Genomic DNA, 16,637 nt, shown 5'->3' with positions numbered 1-16,637 from the left:
ATCCCACTTTCAATAGGTCTGTCAGCCTTCTTTGTCCTTTCCGACTCAGATGGGCCCCTCTTGTCTCTTTTTTTGGCTGAACTCACAGCGAGTTGATTAAACACAGAAGTGAACAGGAATAGAGAAGAGGAGAACTTGATGATAGGAAAAAGAAGGTGAGTGAGGGCAGGAAGACTCGTTGTATTAAAAAAACAGAAGGATGACAAACGGAGAAGAGCTGAAGTTATAGATGAGGCCTTCATAGCCTGAATTCTTGATTTTGATGTCATTCACTATTACATGCCTATTACAGAAACACCAATAAATAGCTTTAGAAATCCATTTAAATCTGTTATTTTGATAAGACTGAAAAAACTTTTCATTTTATGTAACACTCTTTTTAGGTACACCTGTTCAACTGCTCACTAAGGCAAATACGCAATCAGCCAATCACATGGTAGCATGGAGGCCATGTGATTGGCTGGAGGCCCATTGACCATGACCATGTCTACATTTTGATGAAACTGAGCATTAAAACAGGGAAGGAAAAATATTTAAATGACTTTGAATGAGACTGTCCGGGCTGGTTCTGAAGCTTACTGGTTTAGAAGCAGGTGATTTACTGGGATTTTCCCCATACAATCATCTCTAGGATTTACAGAGACGGTCTAAAAAAAGAGTAAATACTGAAAACATCTGGTTGATGTCAGAGGAGAATAGACAGACTGATCGAGCTGATAGTAAGGCAACAGTAATGCAAATAACAGCTCAAACCCTGAATCATATGGGCTACAGCAGCAGACGACCATACTGGGTGCCACTCCTGCGAGCTAAAAACAGGAAACTGATGCTACAATTTTTGCCTTATGCTACAACACCACTGTTACAACTTATAAATATAAGCAACAAAAGGTCATGGTTATTTTATAAAGGCCAAGTCAAAGTATTTGATGCAAGAACACTTTCCTTATTAAAAATACAGAGAGGATCTCAGTGCTCACCTGGCTTGCTGAGCAGCACAGCAAAGTACTCTCTGTGGTAGGAGCTGACGTACAGGAGCAGAGCAGGACTCTGGCTGGTCCTGAAGCTCAGGGACACATTTTCTGCTTTTAGGGTTATGTCAGAGTAGATGGAGGAGGGGAAGGAGCTGCTGCCGCTGCTGCCGCTGCTGCTCCTGTTCAGCTCGTTCACCATCTGCTCCTTGAAGGCATAGGTGACTGATGTTTCTGACTTGAAGCTGGCTGAAACCTCTGTAGGGAGTAAGTCAATAAACTGAATTACAAACATAGAAGTTACAGCAGTTATGCAGCAGTTGTGGCGGGCATTATATTTTAATATGTAGATGATTAATTTACAAGCTGTGAAAGATTTTACTTGAGCTTTTAGATTTTAGCTAGGAGTTCTTCTTCCTCACATCAAGCATTTCTTTACCATTTCATACACATTATACCTGATAAATAAGCCCCGGAAACATTTTATCCCAGTCGTGTCATTTCACTGAACCACATCATTCTGCAGATACTGTATAGTATGATTTACATGGCTATAAATAATATGTCTTTATACTGACAACTAATCTCACAAGAGACAATATCAATGATTCATATATTTAAATGTGCTGTGCCTTTGTTTCATTGACAACACCTAATTAGTGAGGCAGCAACAGGAAACCAGCTGACAGGTGAAAAAAACAAAACAAATCTGGCTCTCTAATTATAACAGAGTCGGATGTCAGAGTTATGATTTCCACTGTAGATAAAAATGCAGAGTTCCAACAAGCAACGCAGCTGGGATTGTTAATAACTGAATATAGATAAGCTGTGTTACTGTGCCGATGTAATGACTCAATATTTCTCTGATAACTTAAATAAAAAGAAGTATGGGTACGCACTGGTGTTATGACAGAATCCCTCCATCAGGATGCCCAGCAGGGGCTTCTTTACTGACAGTTTTCGGAAAATGAAACATTTGTCAGAAAAGTTCAGTTGAAAATCTTCACAAAGCTTCTGGTTTCCAGTTTAAAATCCTCCTCTTCTTTTGGCTTCTTTAAGAAGTCAACATAACTGATCTTCCTCTCTCACCACATCAATACGTCTCCTCTTTGGCTCTTATCTTTTCCTCCTGCCTGGGCTGGCTTTACTCCTGCCATTAAGGTTGCAAGCTTTTGCACTCTCAGTGCCGGGACCAAGCCAAAATGAATGCGAAGCATTTTGGCTTAGATTTGACGGCAGATGCCACATCAAATACACCTGCATGCAGCAGTGTTGGTCAGCAGCGGTACTGATCCTTTTTCATCATAGTTTAAAAAGGATTTGAGTAGATTTTAAAACTTAGTTTTGCCTTTCAGAATGAAGACACAAGTGATAGTACACTATGTCTCAGTCACATTAAACCAAAAATAGGACAGCAACCTGCTAAAGACTAGGAAAAACTGGTAGCTTTAAGGTGATAGAAAAGGTAGCTGGTAAGCTTGCATCTTTTATGTTCTAACAGTGTTGTTCATTCATTTGTTTTATTTATTTATATTTTCTCTTGATTTTAGGCACTTTTTGACCTTGTTTGTGTTTTATAAATAAGTTTTAATTGAGTTTTTACACATTCGCCAACTGATTACAAGTAGTTGCAAATAGTTAATCCGAAGTTGGGCATGTGACACAGCCTCTGGGTTACCACTTTTGATTGCCTTTTGATTGGGAAGCAACTTGTCTCCTATTGCTGTCCAGCTTTGACTGATTGCAATCACTCTCAAACGGATTGCTAAAGGTTAGCAAATAATTCCTGTCTAATTCATAAATATAAACAGAAAGGCCAACATGTCACAATCAATTACAGTAGTGTCGATAAGTGCAACTTGTCTATGATGCATCTCTTAATCTTTATCTTTAAAACTACTATGTCAAAGGCAAAAACAGCACACGTCTGTTGCACATCATAGCAATACTTTTGGTTGTACTTTGGTCTCCAACACTGGTCGCCGTACATCTACATGTACAAACCAAACCTCTCAGCTAATCCTTGTGTATATACAGTAGAGTATGTGGAGTGTGCCCCAGCACAGCTGGGTGTGACCTCACTTATATATGACATTACTGTATATGTGTTTTATTTATAGGCCAACCAGGTGCTGCACTGTAGCGCATATGAAGGTGGCTGTGTTGGAGGTCAGCAACTACAGTTGCTCAAGAGATGCTGACTGGGTTTTTAAAAATTTCAAAAGATACACTCATACTTCAGGTTCCTGTGCTAATTTGGATTATGTGACTTTTGATAGAGGAAGAACAAGAACTGCACTACTGCTAAAGTGACCCAAGGCTACATATTATAAAACCCCAAATTTAAGCTTTTAAGTGATTTTTAATGTAATTTTCAATTTGACATTGTGCATCTTTGAGCTTGAAGACCAAGTCTCTGTACCTTTGTTGCAAAAAGGTCCAGTGTAAGCGGATGAGCTGCAGTCGCAGGAGAAGCTGGTGGGTCTCTCCACACAGTGACCCTGATTTTGGCACAGCGAGCCGTAGCTGCTACAATGGCCTGGGCATCCTGCCTGAACCCCAGGGGTGATCTTTGCTCTCTCCTCCAGGTCCAGAGTGACGCCATTCAACTGCAGAGAGCGGATGCAACCTCGAAAGCCCTTCTGCCTTGAAGCTGTGCCTCCTGAACACACAGGAGACACACAGAAAAAAAAAGCATACACTGTAATGAATTTTCTCTGTTGTCTATTTTATTCTACTTATGTTTCTGTGCAAACCACCAACGTGAAATAATATAATCCCAGTGATGTTTAAACATTTAACAGTTGCCTGGAGAACAAGTTAAAAATTGCAGGTTTGTCCAAGACCCAAAATATATTTAAACACAGTGGCATAAATCACAAATCCTCGCATTTGAGAAACAGTTGCCATAAAACTAATCTAGCAAATATGGTTCTTGCACATGCAGAAAGGTTCCCTTCTTGAAAGCTGATGTCTCTATTGCTAATTTAAAAAAGAAAACGCCTTTTCTAACTGTGGCAGTCTGTGGGAACATTTTTAGCCACCTGGTCTTAGGTTGTCTAGGATTTACCTGATGAATAGGTGAAAAAGAGATGCAACATTTTGATAATTGGAACTAACAAAGTCATGAATGTAACTGAATGTAACTCTATTTTAACCAGTTTATTTTTCTATATTTATCATTCACAGTGAAATAAAAGTGCTGCAGGACAATGCAACTTAGGAGACATATTTGCAGTGCTTTATCTTTTTAGATGTAATTTATCTTAATCTAAAACACTACCTATATGATTTTTATGCATTCATACTGTACAGACACGCATGAATGACAAACAATCTGTGTTATCAAATTCTTAAGCAAAACTGACTGATCTGATTCTATTATTAATGGCAGAACATACTCTGCACCTCCAAGAAAAAAAGGCCTGTCATCGGTTTCATACTGAATTTTTAAAATGAAGCACAGTGAAACCCAAACTGGCAGGTGAAAAATTCCAGAAATTGACATTTCACTGGCTGTGGCTCTGCTCACCCAGCACCAACCTGATTGTTGTTATCTAGAAAGTTAGCGACCTGCCAATCGCTCTGACAGTCTGCTTGTCCTGTCTGGTTGGCTGACAGTGACAGGAAAATATTTTTTTTTCCTTCCAGGTCAGAATTTAAACTCAAAAAGTTATTGTTTTCTGAGTTTTCGCATCACAACCTCCAGCTGTCCTCAGAGTTCACGCTCTGCAACATTATAATTGTCTCAGACTGCCAAACTGGCAATCTCAAGACTGTTATGATGAGATAAACAGTTTCCCATGGCTGCAGAGTTGATGAGGTTCGTATCAGGGCCAAGAGTTTCATCAGGACCTGTCAGGAAATGACTACCTTAACTAATGGACTGAGTTCAAACACTCTACCAAGGTTACTGCAAGGACACTGACCACAAAACTGTGACTTTTTTCTACACATCCCCAGGGAATTTCTATCACTTTGTGGGGATTTTCTCTTAAGTCTATTAAGCTTATATTGAAGTAAGGTTTAGAAACAAGAACTGCTTTACTGTGGACTTGTTTAAACCTGTCAGCATCGATGCGGATCAATAAGCAGACAATGCAATATGTTCTTTGTGCACTATGAGGGAAGTGTGGAGTCGTGGAAGATTATATATTCTGTGACGAGAATGCAAATCCACCAACCTCCCAGGGGGTCAATGAAAATGTACCCTATGAGCACAGAGCGGTTTTGTGTGTAAAAATAAGGGACACAATGAAAACAGACTATTTGAAAAAGTTTAAGAAATAAAAGGAGAAATCTGACCGCTTCAACAACAAGCCTGGGCTGAAATGAAAGAAATCCTAATCTCTATAATTACATGAGTAAAAACCAAATGTCGCATTGTTTTTGTTGGGACCTCAAAAAAAGCAGCTTTGAATTGATTGCACACCTATAAATAACTGGCTGTTCAGCTGCAGGTGGATGTGCCCATCAGCCGGCGCCTCCTGCGTGACAGCAGGAAGCTCGTCGAGGCGAAGCGATGCCTCTTTAACGTTTCGCTCGGCTTGAATACGATGCCACCTGTTGTCATTCAGCGGTGATCCAGCTTTCACCGAAACCTCCAATGGACCATTACCCACGTCAAAGGAGAAGAGGACCTCATTGGAGGCTGCATCAGAGAGGAAAGAAAAATAAGACTTATTTTAGAACATGTAAGAAGCACCTTTTGTGTCTCCTGTACCTTCCTGCAGCTTGTTTGGTACTTGTTGCCCTGCACACAGGGCAGCTCACACACAAAGATGTGCTCATTATTTGCATGATTTAACTGAGTGAGCTTTTGTTTGTCTAACCTCTAACTAATTAATGGTGGGTAACAAGTGTAAAGGAAAAAATATCATCCTACTAATGTATTGAGCTATTACCGTGCCAAAAGAAGACCTTCACTGCATCTTGGTATTGATTCTCTGCAGAAACTCAAATAGACTTTCAGGTGGCTTGAGTTCTGATGACTGCAAAGACCATAGCATATGATTCAAATCATTTTCTAACATCATATGGATGGGAGCATTTCCACCTTGGAGGAGACCGCTCTGTTCAGTGGTAATTCTAGAGTCGGTTGAGGCGCCAGGCAGCAATTCACAGGAGGCCTCTACAACCAGCATTCATCATAGTTATGTTATAACTATTTTGACACCATCTAAAAACATTGTGAATATTGGTTGGGGGCCATGATTTGTGAAAATGCTGTTTATTACAGTATGTCCCTCAGGCTCAAAGATTGCATTCGGTCGGAAAGCAGAATGAGTTGAGTCAGGCGGGGCCAGGTCAAGTCAGGTTTCTCCCACTGTCACTGCAAATTTTGAGCATTGCCACTGCTAAAGCTTAAAGTTTGGCAGCCCACTGCAGTTTCCTGCCTTGCCTGGTGAGTCTCTGACTCAGGTAGGTTAAAGGTGATCAACTAAAAGCCATTTTGTATTGATTTACAATAACCTTTCAAACTGAAGAGACAGGTAGACACAAACCATGCAAGTAAAACACTATCCACAGCTAAACAGAGCCACTGCATCCACTCACTGCAATGTCCTTTAATTTGTCATCTGTCTGTCATATTTATTTATTTTCCCCCAGAAAATAGAAAGAAAGGACACAGAGCAACATTTTCATAGCCAAATCTGATCACATCAAGTTGTTTGCATGCCAGGAATTATTACCAGTAGAGCATGTTCCTTTGTTTTGAACACCAGAAACTTTGTGTTGTTTTATAGTGGAACCACAAAGGATCTTTTATCTTGCTAAACTCTTTCTTGCTTTCCCCTTTTACTTGTCAGCATGCTGACTCTGAAGTCCTCATTCTCTGTAAGAACTACAGTACATCATCTGTGGAAGAAAGATAAGGAACAGAGGCAGCTGACACACGAGCACCACTGGAACTCTGATGAGAAAAAACACTTTCAGGCTGAAGTAATGTATCACCTAAGTGATGCAAACACAACCTGACACCAAGCAGCTCGTAAGCATGTCACATAAAACTGCTGACAACTTTGGAAGATAAAAATGAAGTACTGTAGTTGTGACAACCAGCTACAAAGATAAAGCACTAGTTTGTTTTCACAGAAACAAGCTAAAGTTATTGATGTAGAGTCAATGTCCATCCATCTTCTTCTGCTTCACAAGGCCAGCAGCCTAAACGGAGAAGCCCAGACCTCACTCTCCCTGACCACCTCCTCCAGCTTGTCTGGGGAAACACCAAGGTGTTTCCAGGCCAGCCAAGGTATAATCTCTCCAGCGTGTCCTGGGTCTGCCTCGGGGCCTCCTCCAGGTGGGAAATGCCTCACCCGGGAGGCGCCCAGGAGGCATCCTTGTCAGATGCCCGAACCACCTCAACTGGCTCCTTTCAATGTGGAGCGGCTACTCTGAGCCCCTCCAGGATGACTGAACTCCTCACCCTATCTCTAAGGGAGAGGCCAGCACCCAGGGCAGCCCTGGTGGAGTCCACACCCACCAGAATGAGTCTGACTTATTGCTAGCTATGTGGACCAAGCTCTTGCAAAGAATGGGGCAGACACCCCATACTCCAGAAGTACATCCCATGCACCCTCAAATTTCCCTGAGAGGGTAAAGAGCTGGTCCAGTGTTCTGCAACCTTGGACGACAACTCCTGAATCTGATGTTCGATAAACAGATGGACTCTCTTTTCCAGCACCCTGGCACAGACTTTCCTGGGGAGGTTGAACCTGTGATTCACATATAGTTGGAACACACCCTTCGGTCTCCACCATCCTGGTCTGCCAAACCAGAGGTACCGCCCCTGATCTCGATGCAACATTGAAGAGCTGCGTCAACCAAGACAGCCCTATAACATCCAGAGCCTTTAGGAACTCAGGACAGTCTTGTAGAAGGAATTCATGGTGTTCACAGGAGTAGAAATTATGTCAAAAATATATATGCTGTAAATGTTTGCCATTTTAAAATTCTTTTCAGGGTTTGCTTTTAAGGAACGTCAGGCAGGTAGGAAAGTAGGAAAAAGAATATTTGAAAAGATCCTTATTCTTTTCTCTTCTTTTCCTCACTTCTGAGTTCCCATGCTACCAAACTCAGTTTGTTCTTAATTCTGTCATCATTCCCCTGGCCAAATAACCTCCTCATCCACCTGCTATTAGCCCGTTAGTCTCTAATCCCTTTTCTGGATGTTCAGAGAGCAGCAATCCACATCTAAGTTCAAGGCTAGCTCTCCCTCTTCCTGTTTTCTATCTTCAGCAGGACCGGCTCTCCTTTATTGCTTTGTTGCCTTCATCATTTTTATTACTCAAGCTCTAATTATTCTAACTGAAATATGTTGCATGTTGAGCTAGCTGCTTAGTCTGGAAAAAAAAGATGAAACAAATAATATAAGAGAATATAAAAAAGGAAAGAAAGTAATAGTACCTCCACACTGCAGATACTGTCTTGCTTACAGTGCAACAGTTGTAGCCTTACGGCAAAATACTGTGAAAGTACTGAATCGAGTGTCAGATCTGATAGCTAGCCTTAAGCATATATAGTTACATGGACTTCTTTTTAAGGTAAAACCAGCTACAGCGGTAGATTCGATTTCTTTTGCAATCACATGAAGTGAAGCACCTCATCAAGAGAGGAACAAAGCGGAAAGCAACAACAGCACACACATCAGTGTTTGAACTGGAGCAATTCAGTCAAGCTGAACTACAATAGTAAATAGACTTGTAAGTATATAGACTTGCATTTATACAGCTCCTTTGTAGTCTTACTCACCACTCAAAGCACTTTTTGCTGTACAAGGCAATTCAAGCATACATTGCATACACCACTTTATTCTGCATACTTTATCAATAACACTACACACACAATCGATATGCTGGGCGTTCAGTAGTTTGCCTGGGGATACTTCGAGCTTGAGACCCATGATCAAACCACACTCTTTCTGATTACTGGACAGGCTGCACTGCCTCCTGATCTACAGCGGCACATCATATGCTCTCAGTGCAAGTTCACATAAACTGACACACAGACCATGCCAGCATCTCTTTTTTAATACTATGCTAGACTAGTCTGTTGTCATATTCAGGGGTACACATAAGTGGTCCGCAGGTGCGCATACACTGTCAAAATAAAAAACGCGCACCAGATAAGAAGTTGCAACACCCGTTTACGTACATAAGATTTTCTGGAGAAAGACAGACATTTGTTTAGAAATTTTAAAAAAGTCGAAGAAGCACGCTCCTTTAAGCAGTTACTTTGGTGTTCCTCCACCTCCAAAGAAATTTTAGAAGGAGTCCGAACCGCGAAAGAAGCGCGTATTCTCGGAAAAGTGGTTGCTGGAGGTGAGCTGCCTTCAAACAAATGATGAACAGAGATGTGGTGCAAAATATGCCGTGAAAATCCCTCCAGAAAATCTTATGTACGCAAACGTGCGTTGCAACTTCTTATGTGGTGCGCGTTTTTTATTTTGACAGCACATGCACACCTACAGACCATTTATATGCACCCCTGGTCATAATGTCTGCTCTGCAGGGATGTGTGTGGGGACTTCCACCAGCAGATATAAATGACTGCAGGTGGGTCAAATGTTTCTTTTACATGGTAGTTCAGTGTTTTAAGTAGAGTGATAGAGAGCTACACGCTCTGGTGGTTATAAAAGCACTGCAGCTGGCTGCAACAACAACATCAAAAACAACAATTCTGTGATTTCCCAGAGGAGGAGAAATAAATGGCAGTGCTGCTGTAAAGTATTTCTTTTGAAGGGTTGATGGACACCATCACCTCGGCTGAGTTAAAACCACATGAAACTTTAACTCGGAGGACTCTCCTTCCTGCTCAGTGTGTACTCACATCTAAGTGAAGTCTAGATTAGACATCTCACCAGAGAGGTTTTACTCACAGTTGAGTTCAATTCGAATGAAGTCTTTGATGCCCAGGTTTTCCAGGAAGACACCAGATGATGAAGTGGTTTTAAACAGGAAGGAGATGTCGGCACTCAGCTCTCCATGTAATGTAGGAAAGTGGAGGTATGATGTCTCCTTGTCAAAAAATGCAGCATTCCAAACATTTTCTGCAAAATGCATGAAAGCATTTTAAACATGAAGCAGGGTACAGGAATGAGTTTACAACTCTGACATGACACAGCTGCATCATTTTAAAAACATGTACAAAGTGACAAACCGACATTGGCACTCTGATTTCGACTTACTGTCTCCATGACAACGGAGAGGTCCCACCTTGTAGGTGCTTTCGGAGCCAGGTCTCTGGATATCACCCAGCACCAGAGATCTAACCGGGAGTGTCTCCTTATGAGTCAACAGGCCTGAGTCATTAGTCCTAAAAAATAAGGAGCAGAATTTTTTATTAAAAACAAACTCCAAACTAGAGGAGGGAAAGACATATCTATCTTTAGCATAAAATGTGATTCACTGTAAAGGATAATACATGTTGTTGATTTATGCTCTTGCAGCTGCCACACCTACAAAAATCTGCTGCACTGGCAGCAAATTTGGTGACTTATAAATGCAGTGAGGATATGAGCTATTTTTATAGCGGAACACGTCACACTATAATTGTTTTGATATGAGTATTATGATATACAGTACCATTCATTGCTGTCAGCATCACAGTTGCAGTGATATCTGGAGTCCACACAGTTATTTTGCAGACTGCAGGCACATTGCTGGCTCCCTGGTGGAGCTCCGCCCCAGTGAGTATGCATTTGTCCCACACCTGGGCCTCCTACCCACCAGCTGAGTGGAGAGCCCTCTGAAACACACAGACATATCACTTATATCAAGTGACCGATCCCCAGATGGTAGCTATGTTTCTATAATGGGACACATTTTTGTAGACTATTGTAATCAATAAAAAAAGAAACACAAAAAGACAAAGACATGGTTATACTGAATGATTTTATACCACAACCACAACTATATGGTAGTAAATTCAATCAAAACGTCCATCCAATCATTCGCTTCCACTTATCCTTTTTTAGGGTCACGCTGGAGCCTATTCCAGCTTCATAGGGCGAGAGGCAGGGTACACCCTGGCCTGATGGTGGAATTGAACTCAGGACCTTCTTGCGGTGCAGCAACAGTGCTAACCACAGTGACCTGTGCTGCCTTGAGTCAAAAGGTCCTACTTTTTTATTACTGCTGGCTGCCAAAGGTAAAACAGACATTCTGTTGATCATATCTCACATTATAAAAAACAATTAATTATTATTAAAAACAGAAACCTGTTATGATGCAATGTGATACACAATAGACACTATGCAAGAGTCTTAACTATTGTCTTGAAGTACCCATGCTTGGTCCAAAATAACTTCAACTGCCTGTTTAAACTGCATCACAACAATACATAAATTTGGCGTTAAAGATCATCCAAGGTCTTTACCTGGTGAGGTGAGTAGGCGTGACTTCCTGCAATGATAAGCAATTTCCTGTTCGCAGTGCTCTGATAGGCTTATGATTGCTGCTAGTTGCTCCTCATCAGATGCATATTCAAAATGCACTACATGTGTATTCACTTCTGGTGATGGCTGGACTCTCGTTAGGTCTGTGTTGTTGTGGTGGATCACCATCCATGTGTTGTCCTCTGGTGCAATGAAAGAAGAATAAGGGAAAGCGTGTATTTTTAATTTTCACCTGTATCTGTATTTGTATGTATGCAGGACTGAAAGACGAAGAATAAGGCAGGATGAAAGAGAGAGGGGAAGAGATTGTGCGCCAGGCGTGTGTGTTTTGATGTGTGTATCAGCTACCTGTCATGTTGCAGTATAACAGCTGTGGCTTGATGGGTCCGCTGCTGTCCACATCAATGTAATAATACCCTGAAATGTTGCCTTTGTGTTTGTAAGCCTCGCAGGACTGCTCGTATATTGCTGAGGAGAGAGAGACATCCTCGTCATCATCACTACAGACATTTAAGTTTGTTTTTCTGTCTATGCAACTGCACGGTGGTTGCTCATTTCGTTTTTCAGCATCTGGTCTTGTTCAACATATTGCAAGTAACTTAAGATTTTTTTTACAATGTAGATGCAGAGGGACCAACTCTTCTCCACTGGATTATCTGTTTAGCTACATTTTAGTGATATTATTGTTACCATTTAATACACTCATCACTTTAATAGGTGCACCTGTGCAACTGCTGGTTAATGAATATGTTAAATCACTTCATCATATGGTTCCAACTCAATGCACGTAAGCATGTAGACATGGTCAAAACAATCTCATAAAGTTAACTATATACTATATAGATCACCAGCCCACTTTCTATTTAATTTAATGCACTAGTATTTTTTAATTTATGGAAAACATTATAACTGAGAATAAATGTGACTGACTTTGAACATGACATGATTGTTGGCGATAGAGGGCTGATCTGAGTATTTCAGAAACTGACGATTTTCCCACACATCCTTCTCTAGGGTTTAGAGAGAATGGTCTGAAAATGAGAAAATATCCAGCGAGTAGTAGTTGGGTGAAAGTGACTTGGTGATTCCAGAGGTCAGAGAAGAAAGGCCAGGCTGCTTTGAGCTGATAGGAAGTTACCAGTAGAGCTAAGGCATTCAGAGGTGCATGTCACATCTTGACGCAGATGGGCTACAGCAGCAGAAGACCACACTGGGTGCCACTGAGGAAGAACAGGAAACTGAGACTACAATTCACAGCTCACCAAGACTGGACAATAGAAGATTGAGAATCATCAGACTAGAGAACATTTTTTCAAGTCCAACCAGGTACAAAAAAGGTGCACCTAATGGTTGCAAGTGTATCTGTCTATATATCTTCAAGGTTTATTGAATAAAGTTTATGCTAATATATCTGATTTAATTTTGCTGGTCTTTTTTTTTAAACTCTTATATTAGTGCAAAGCAACAAAAAATGAATTATTGCCTAATAATTGTAATTATTATATTAATATGAATTATAATTGTACTGTTTATACTGGTCAAATTAATGAAAAAAAAATGGAAACCTCAATAAAAGCTGAAGATATATTCTCTAAACCCAAATCTATGTCCACAGGTTGGTGCACCTTGATTAACAAAAATTATTCAGCAGCAGATGAATAGATGTGGATGTCATATCTTGTGCTCTTGTGCTTGCTTGAAACCACTTGAAAGCATGGAATAAAGCACACTGTGAATGGGTGAATGTAGTGAATGGGTGTAAAGAGCAATTTGAGTGCCCAGTTGCAAGAGTGCTACATAAAGCTCTATACAAGCACCAGTCCATTTACCATTTAATTTAATGCACTAGAATCTTGTAATTACCACTTATGGTTTACAGAGGCTGCTGTTGCCACTGCTGAACAAAGACTGCATAGCCATGCTTGTCCTGTAAAATATCCAGTGATTTTCAGTTTTGTTAGATGGTCAAAAAGGAGCACTTTACAAAGCCCTGAAAAGAAGAAAAAAATAGCAACGCTTTTGCAAAGGAAATTCATTAATTTGCTAAAAAGAAGCACATGTTAGTCTTCGAAACTGCCTCATGGTTTAAACTAAAGTGCTTATAAAGGATGTATTTTCCAATAGAGTTGTGTATCATTTCTTTCATTATTTCTTGTGTGACCTCTAAATCACTCTGTTTTTGTGCTAAGAGTTATCCCATGAGTGCTTACAATCATGACTGCTGGAAAGAAGTTAGATCTCTGCTTGACCTTCTGCCACAAAAATGTCTGAAGGGAAAGTTAAAGCAGCAGGCTGTCTAATTCAGCGGTCCCCAACCTTTTTTGCGCCACGGACCGGTTTATGCCCGACAATATTTTCACGGACCGGCCTTTAAGGTGTTGTGGATAAATACAACAAAATAAAACTAGTACCGGCACCGAAAAAAAGAAGATTTATTCATAACACAGGTGAAAAGACCCAGGAAAACCGAGTTAACGATAAAAACAATGACAACGCTGAAAACTGATAAAAACCCTGAAAACCATACATTTCACACCTGAGCCTCAACTCTCGCGGCCTGGTACCAAACGACTCACGGACCGGTACCGGTCCGAGGCCCGGGGGTTGGGGACCGCTGGTTAACAGAAACTCCCAAACATGAGTTGAAATACAGATCTGTGACCTTTGAACGACACCACTCAAAAAACCATCATGGCCTTACAGCTGTGACAAGTGGCTCCGCTGTACCCGGTCCCAGAGCAGTTACAGTGGAAGGTGCTCCATGACTGACTGCAGCTGCCTCCATGTTCACAGTGGCTGGGGGAACATCTGAGAGAGAGACAGGAAAGAAAGCACACGTCTCCATATCTATGTAACATTGTTGCAGGGGAACTACTTAATGAACTGCTTTATGACACACATCATTCTGTGTTATTGGTCTTCAGCTTAATGCATCAGTTATTCAGTGAGGCAATTGCTTTAAAATACCCCATCGTCATGAGAGAACAGTGCAAGTAGCTCTCGATGGCCAGTTTGGTGGAGAAAGGGAGAGAATGCATCAGTTCTGGGGTCTTATTAAAACTTGTTTGCTTAGTCTCAAAGACAATAAAGGCAACTGAAGACAAAAGATGGGTACTCCGGCTTCCTCCCACAGTCCAAAGACATGCAGTTTGTGGGGATAGGTTAATTGAAAAATCTAAATTGCCCATAGGTGTGAATGCGGTAGTGAATGTGAGTGCGAATGGTTGTCTGTCCCAACTTTAAAGATAACATATAGGCTTTCTGCTGGAAAGTAGTCCAACTCAATTACCCCTCCTTGGTTTGGAGTTTTGTGACCAAAGTTAAATTCACTTGGGTCACTTACCACAGCTGAGTCAAAGTGAAAATTAATTCATCATCATTTCCAAGGCATTAGTAAAGACAACTGAACTATAGTGAACTTTAAACACACTTTGATCAATTAGCACATAAACTTGATTTAGAGAGCTCATATAGTTCTACGCTCTTCATGCAGGGGAACATCTGGACAAGAAGCAGATTTTATTACAGCAGCTGCACCAGCTGTGAGTTTGACAGCCTGTTGTTAAAAATTCAAAACATACCAGCAGGTCATGCAAATGGAAAGCAAATTTATTATTAATATTTACATGATGTGTGCCACTTTGCCTATTAAGTTGATATTTTTAATAAATGGTTGGATGGCGCCTCATTTTGACATCTGGGATGGAATGATCTCCTCTCCTCGCATAAAAAGATGGTCAATAAAGGCAGTGGGAAAAAAAACAAAACTATACACACACATAGAAACACAAAAAACCCAACTTATATAAAAATCTAAAACAACAAATATATTACAAAACCCAGTGACAGGTGGAGGGGTTGAAACATTAGACAGCAAAGCAGAATGGTGCCAGTTGTACAGAAATAGACCACTAAATTAGAAGGTTGGGTTTGCTATTTGTATGTGCAGGTGTGTGTATGACACACATAACACGCCTATGCCAATATCTCAGCTTCTGTGACAATTTTCTTTACATAAATATTACCTTTTTAAAAATAACCACACTGGATGCAAATCATTATTCACTAAGAGTCTATGAAAGCCCACTGCTGGCTAAACCTTGTTCTTAACCACTGTTATGTTTCCTTAAAAAGTCCAGGGGGGTATTTAAACTAAAAAAAGTTCCATCAAAATAGAGAAGTATCACGGGTTGCTGGGGAAAGCCGTGTGAATTTAACAAAGGACCCAAGATGCGGCTATGCAGTGAAGTGAGAGGGCTTTATTGACACAGAATCCGAGTGATAACAAACAAAAGGAGAGTGTGGCGAAAAATCGAACTTAGACATAAACTACACTGGGAAAACTAAAACCTAAACAACAAACCTGAACACGAGAGAAAGCGACTTGCAGGGAGATTCACAGACAAGAAAACACCAAATAACACAGACGAACCAGCAACAGGCAGGAGAACACACAGGGCTTAAATACACACAGGAGGGAAGCACACCTGGGTGAAATCACAACTGACGAGGCAGGGGGAAACGTAAACTGAACACACTCACATAAGACAAGGACATTCAGAATAAAACAGGAAACTAACAGACACAGAGAACCAGACAGACTCACAAGCAGACACAGTGACACCATAGACAGACAGAGGAAACACAGAGAAGTGGGAACAGGCAGGCACAAAACAAAACCCTAACGAATGGCAAACCGAACCCAAAGACATAACAGGATAAACAAGAACACAGAATACTATAAAGAAACACAGAGCGCTGAGTCGTCGGACTCAGGACCATGACAAGAAGACAATAAAACTGTAAGTTTGTTGCCAAACAAAACAGTAAGTCAATAAGACAAAATGACTCAAGCACCCTACTCTCCACTGAGTGGGATGAAGCGGTGCCAAACACAGCTCACAAGCAAACGCTACAAAGGCTCTCAGGGCTGGAGCGCCCCCCCGGTCTTTAATACTGTGGCCTAATTGCTGAGTAAAATCAGCTGCACAGGAGGGTGGCACTTAAGGCCAGAGGGCGAGTAAGACACCCTCATACAGGATAAATCACTACAGGCCCTGCTTGTGCTGTATGGACCTCACATATTAAATACTGCAAAACCAGATTAATCATCCACAAGAAGTGATGTTTAAATTCAGCACAGCCATCACAAAACCTATTTATGGATGCAAACAGAACCATCAGTGTGCTGAGGAAATGCCACCTCAAGTTGCTAAAATATTTCATGCCTTTTAATGTGAGTGTGTGTTAAATAAAGTAATTGCACCTAA

At 41.0% G+C, this 16,637-nt stretch overlaps 1 protein-coding gene across 1 annotated transcript in view; it reads right to left on the bottom strand.

Moving 5' to 3' along the window:
• LOC120714413 (contactin-associated protein-like 4) overlaps window positions 1-16,637 on the bottom strand; it is a 78,449-nt gene that overhangs the window by 12,432 nt on the left and 49,380 nt on the right. The window contains exons 11-19 of the mRNA XM_040000611.1: window positions 14,069-14,175; window positions 11,716-11,835; window positions 11,349-11,549; window positions 10,556-10,718; window positions 10,159-10,286; window positions 9,850-10,020; window positions 5,404-5,622; window positions 3,394-3,633; window positions 981-1,229 (exon numbers count right to left, since the gene is read on the bottom strand). Of these exons, the coding sequence (XP_039856545.1) occupies window positions 981-1,229; window positions 3,394-3,633; window positions 5,404-5,622; window positions 9,850-10,020; window positions 10,159-10,286; window positions 10,556-10,718; window positions 11,349-11,549; window positions 11,716-11,835; window positions 14,069-14,175 (1,598 nt within the window). The remainder of the gene's footprint in view (window positions 1-980; window positions 1,230-3,393; window positions 3,634-5,403; window positions 5,623-9,849; window positions 10,021-10,158; window positions 10,287-10,555; window positions 10,719-11,348; window positions 11,550-11,715; window positions 11,836-14,068; window positions 14,176-16,637) is intronic.

Source organism: Simochromis diagramma, unplaced genomic scaffold (genome assembly GCF_900408965.1).
Source record: "Simochromis diagramma unplaced genomic scaffold, fSimDia1.1 OVJJ01000596.1, whole genome shotgun sequence".
Taxonomy (NCBI): Eukaryota; Metazoa; Chordata; class Actinopteri; order Cichliformes; family Cichlidae; genus Simochromis; species Simochromis diagramma.
Note: the sequence above shows the minus strand (reverse complement) of the source record. Positions and strands in the feature narration are given on the sequence as shown.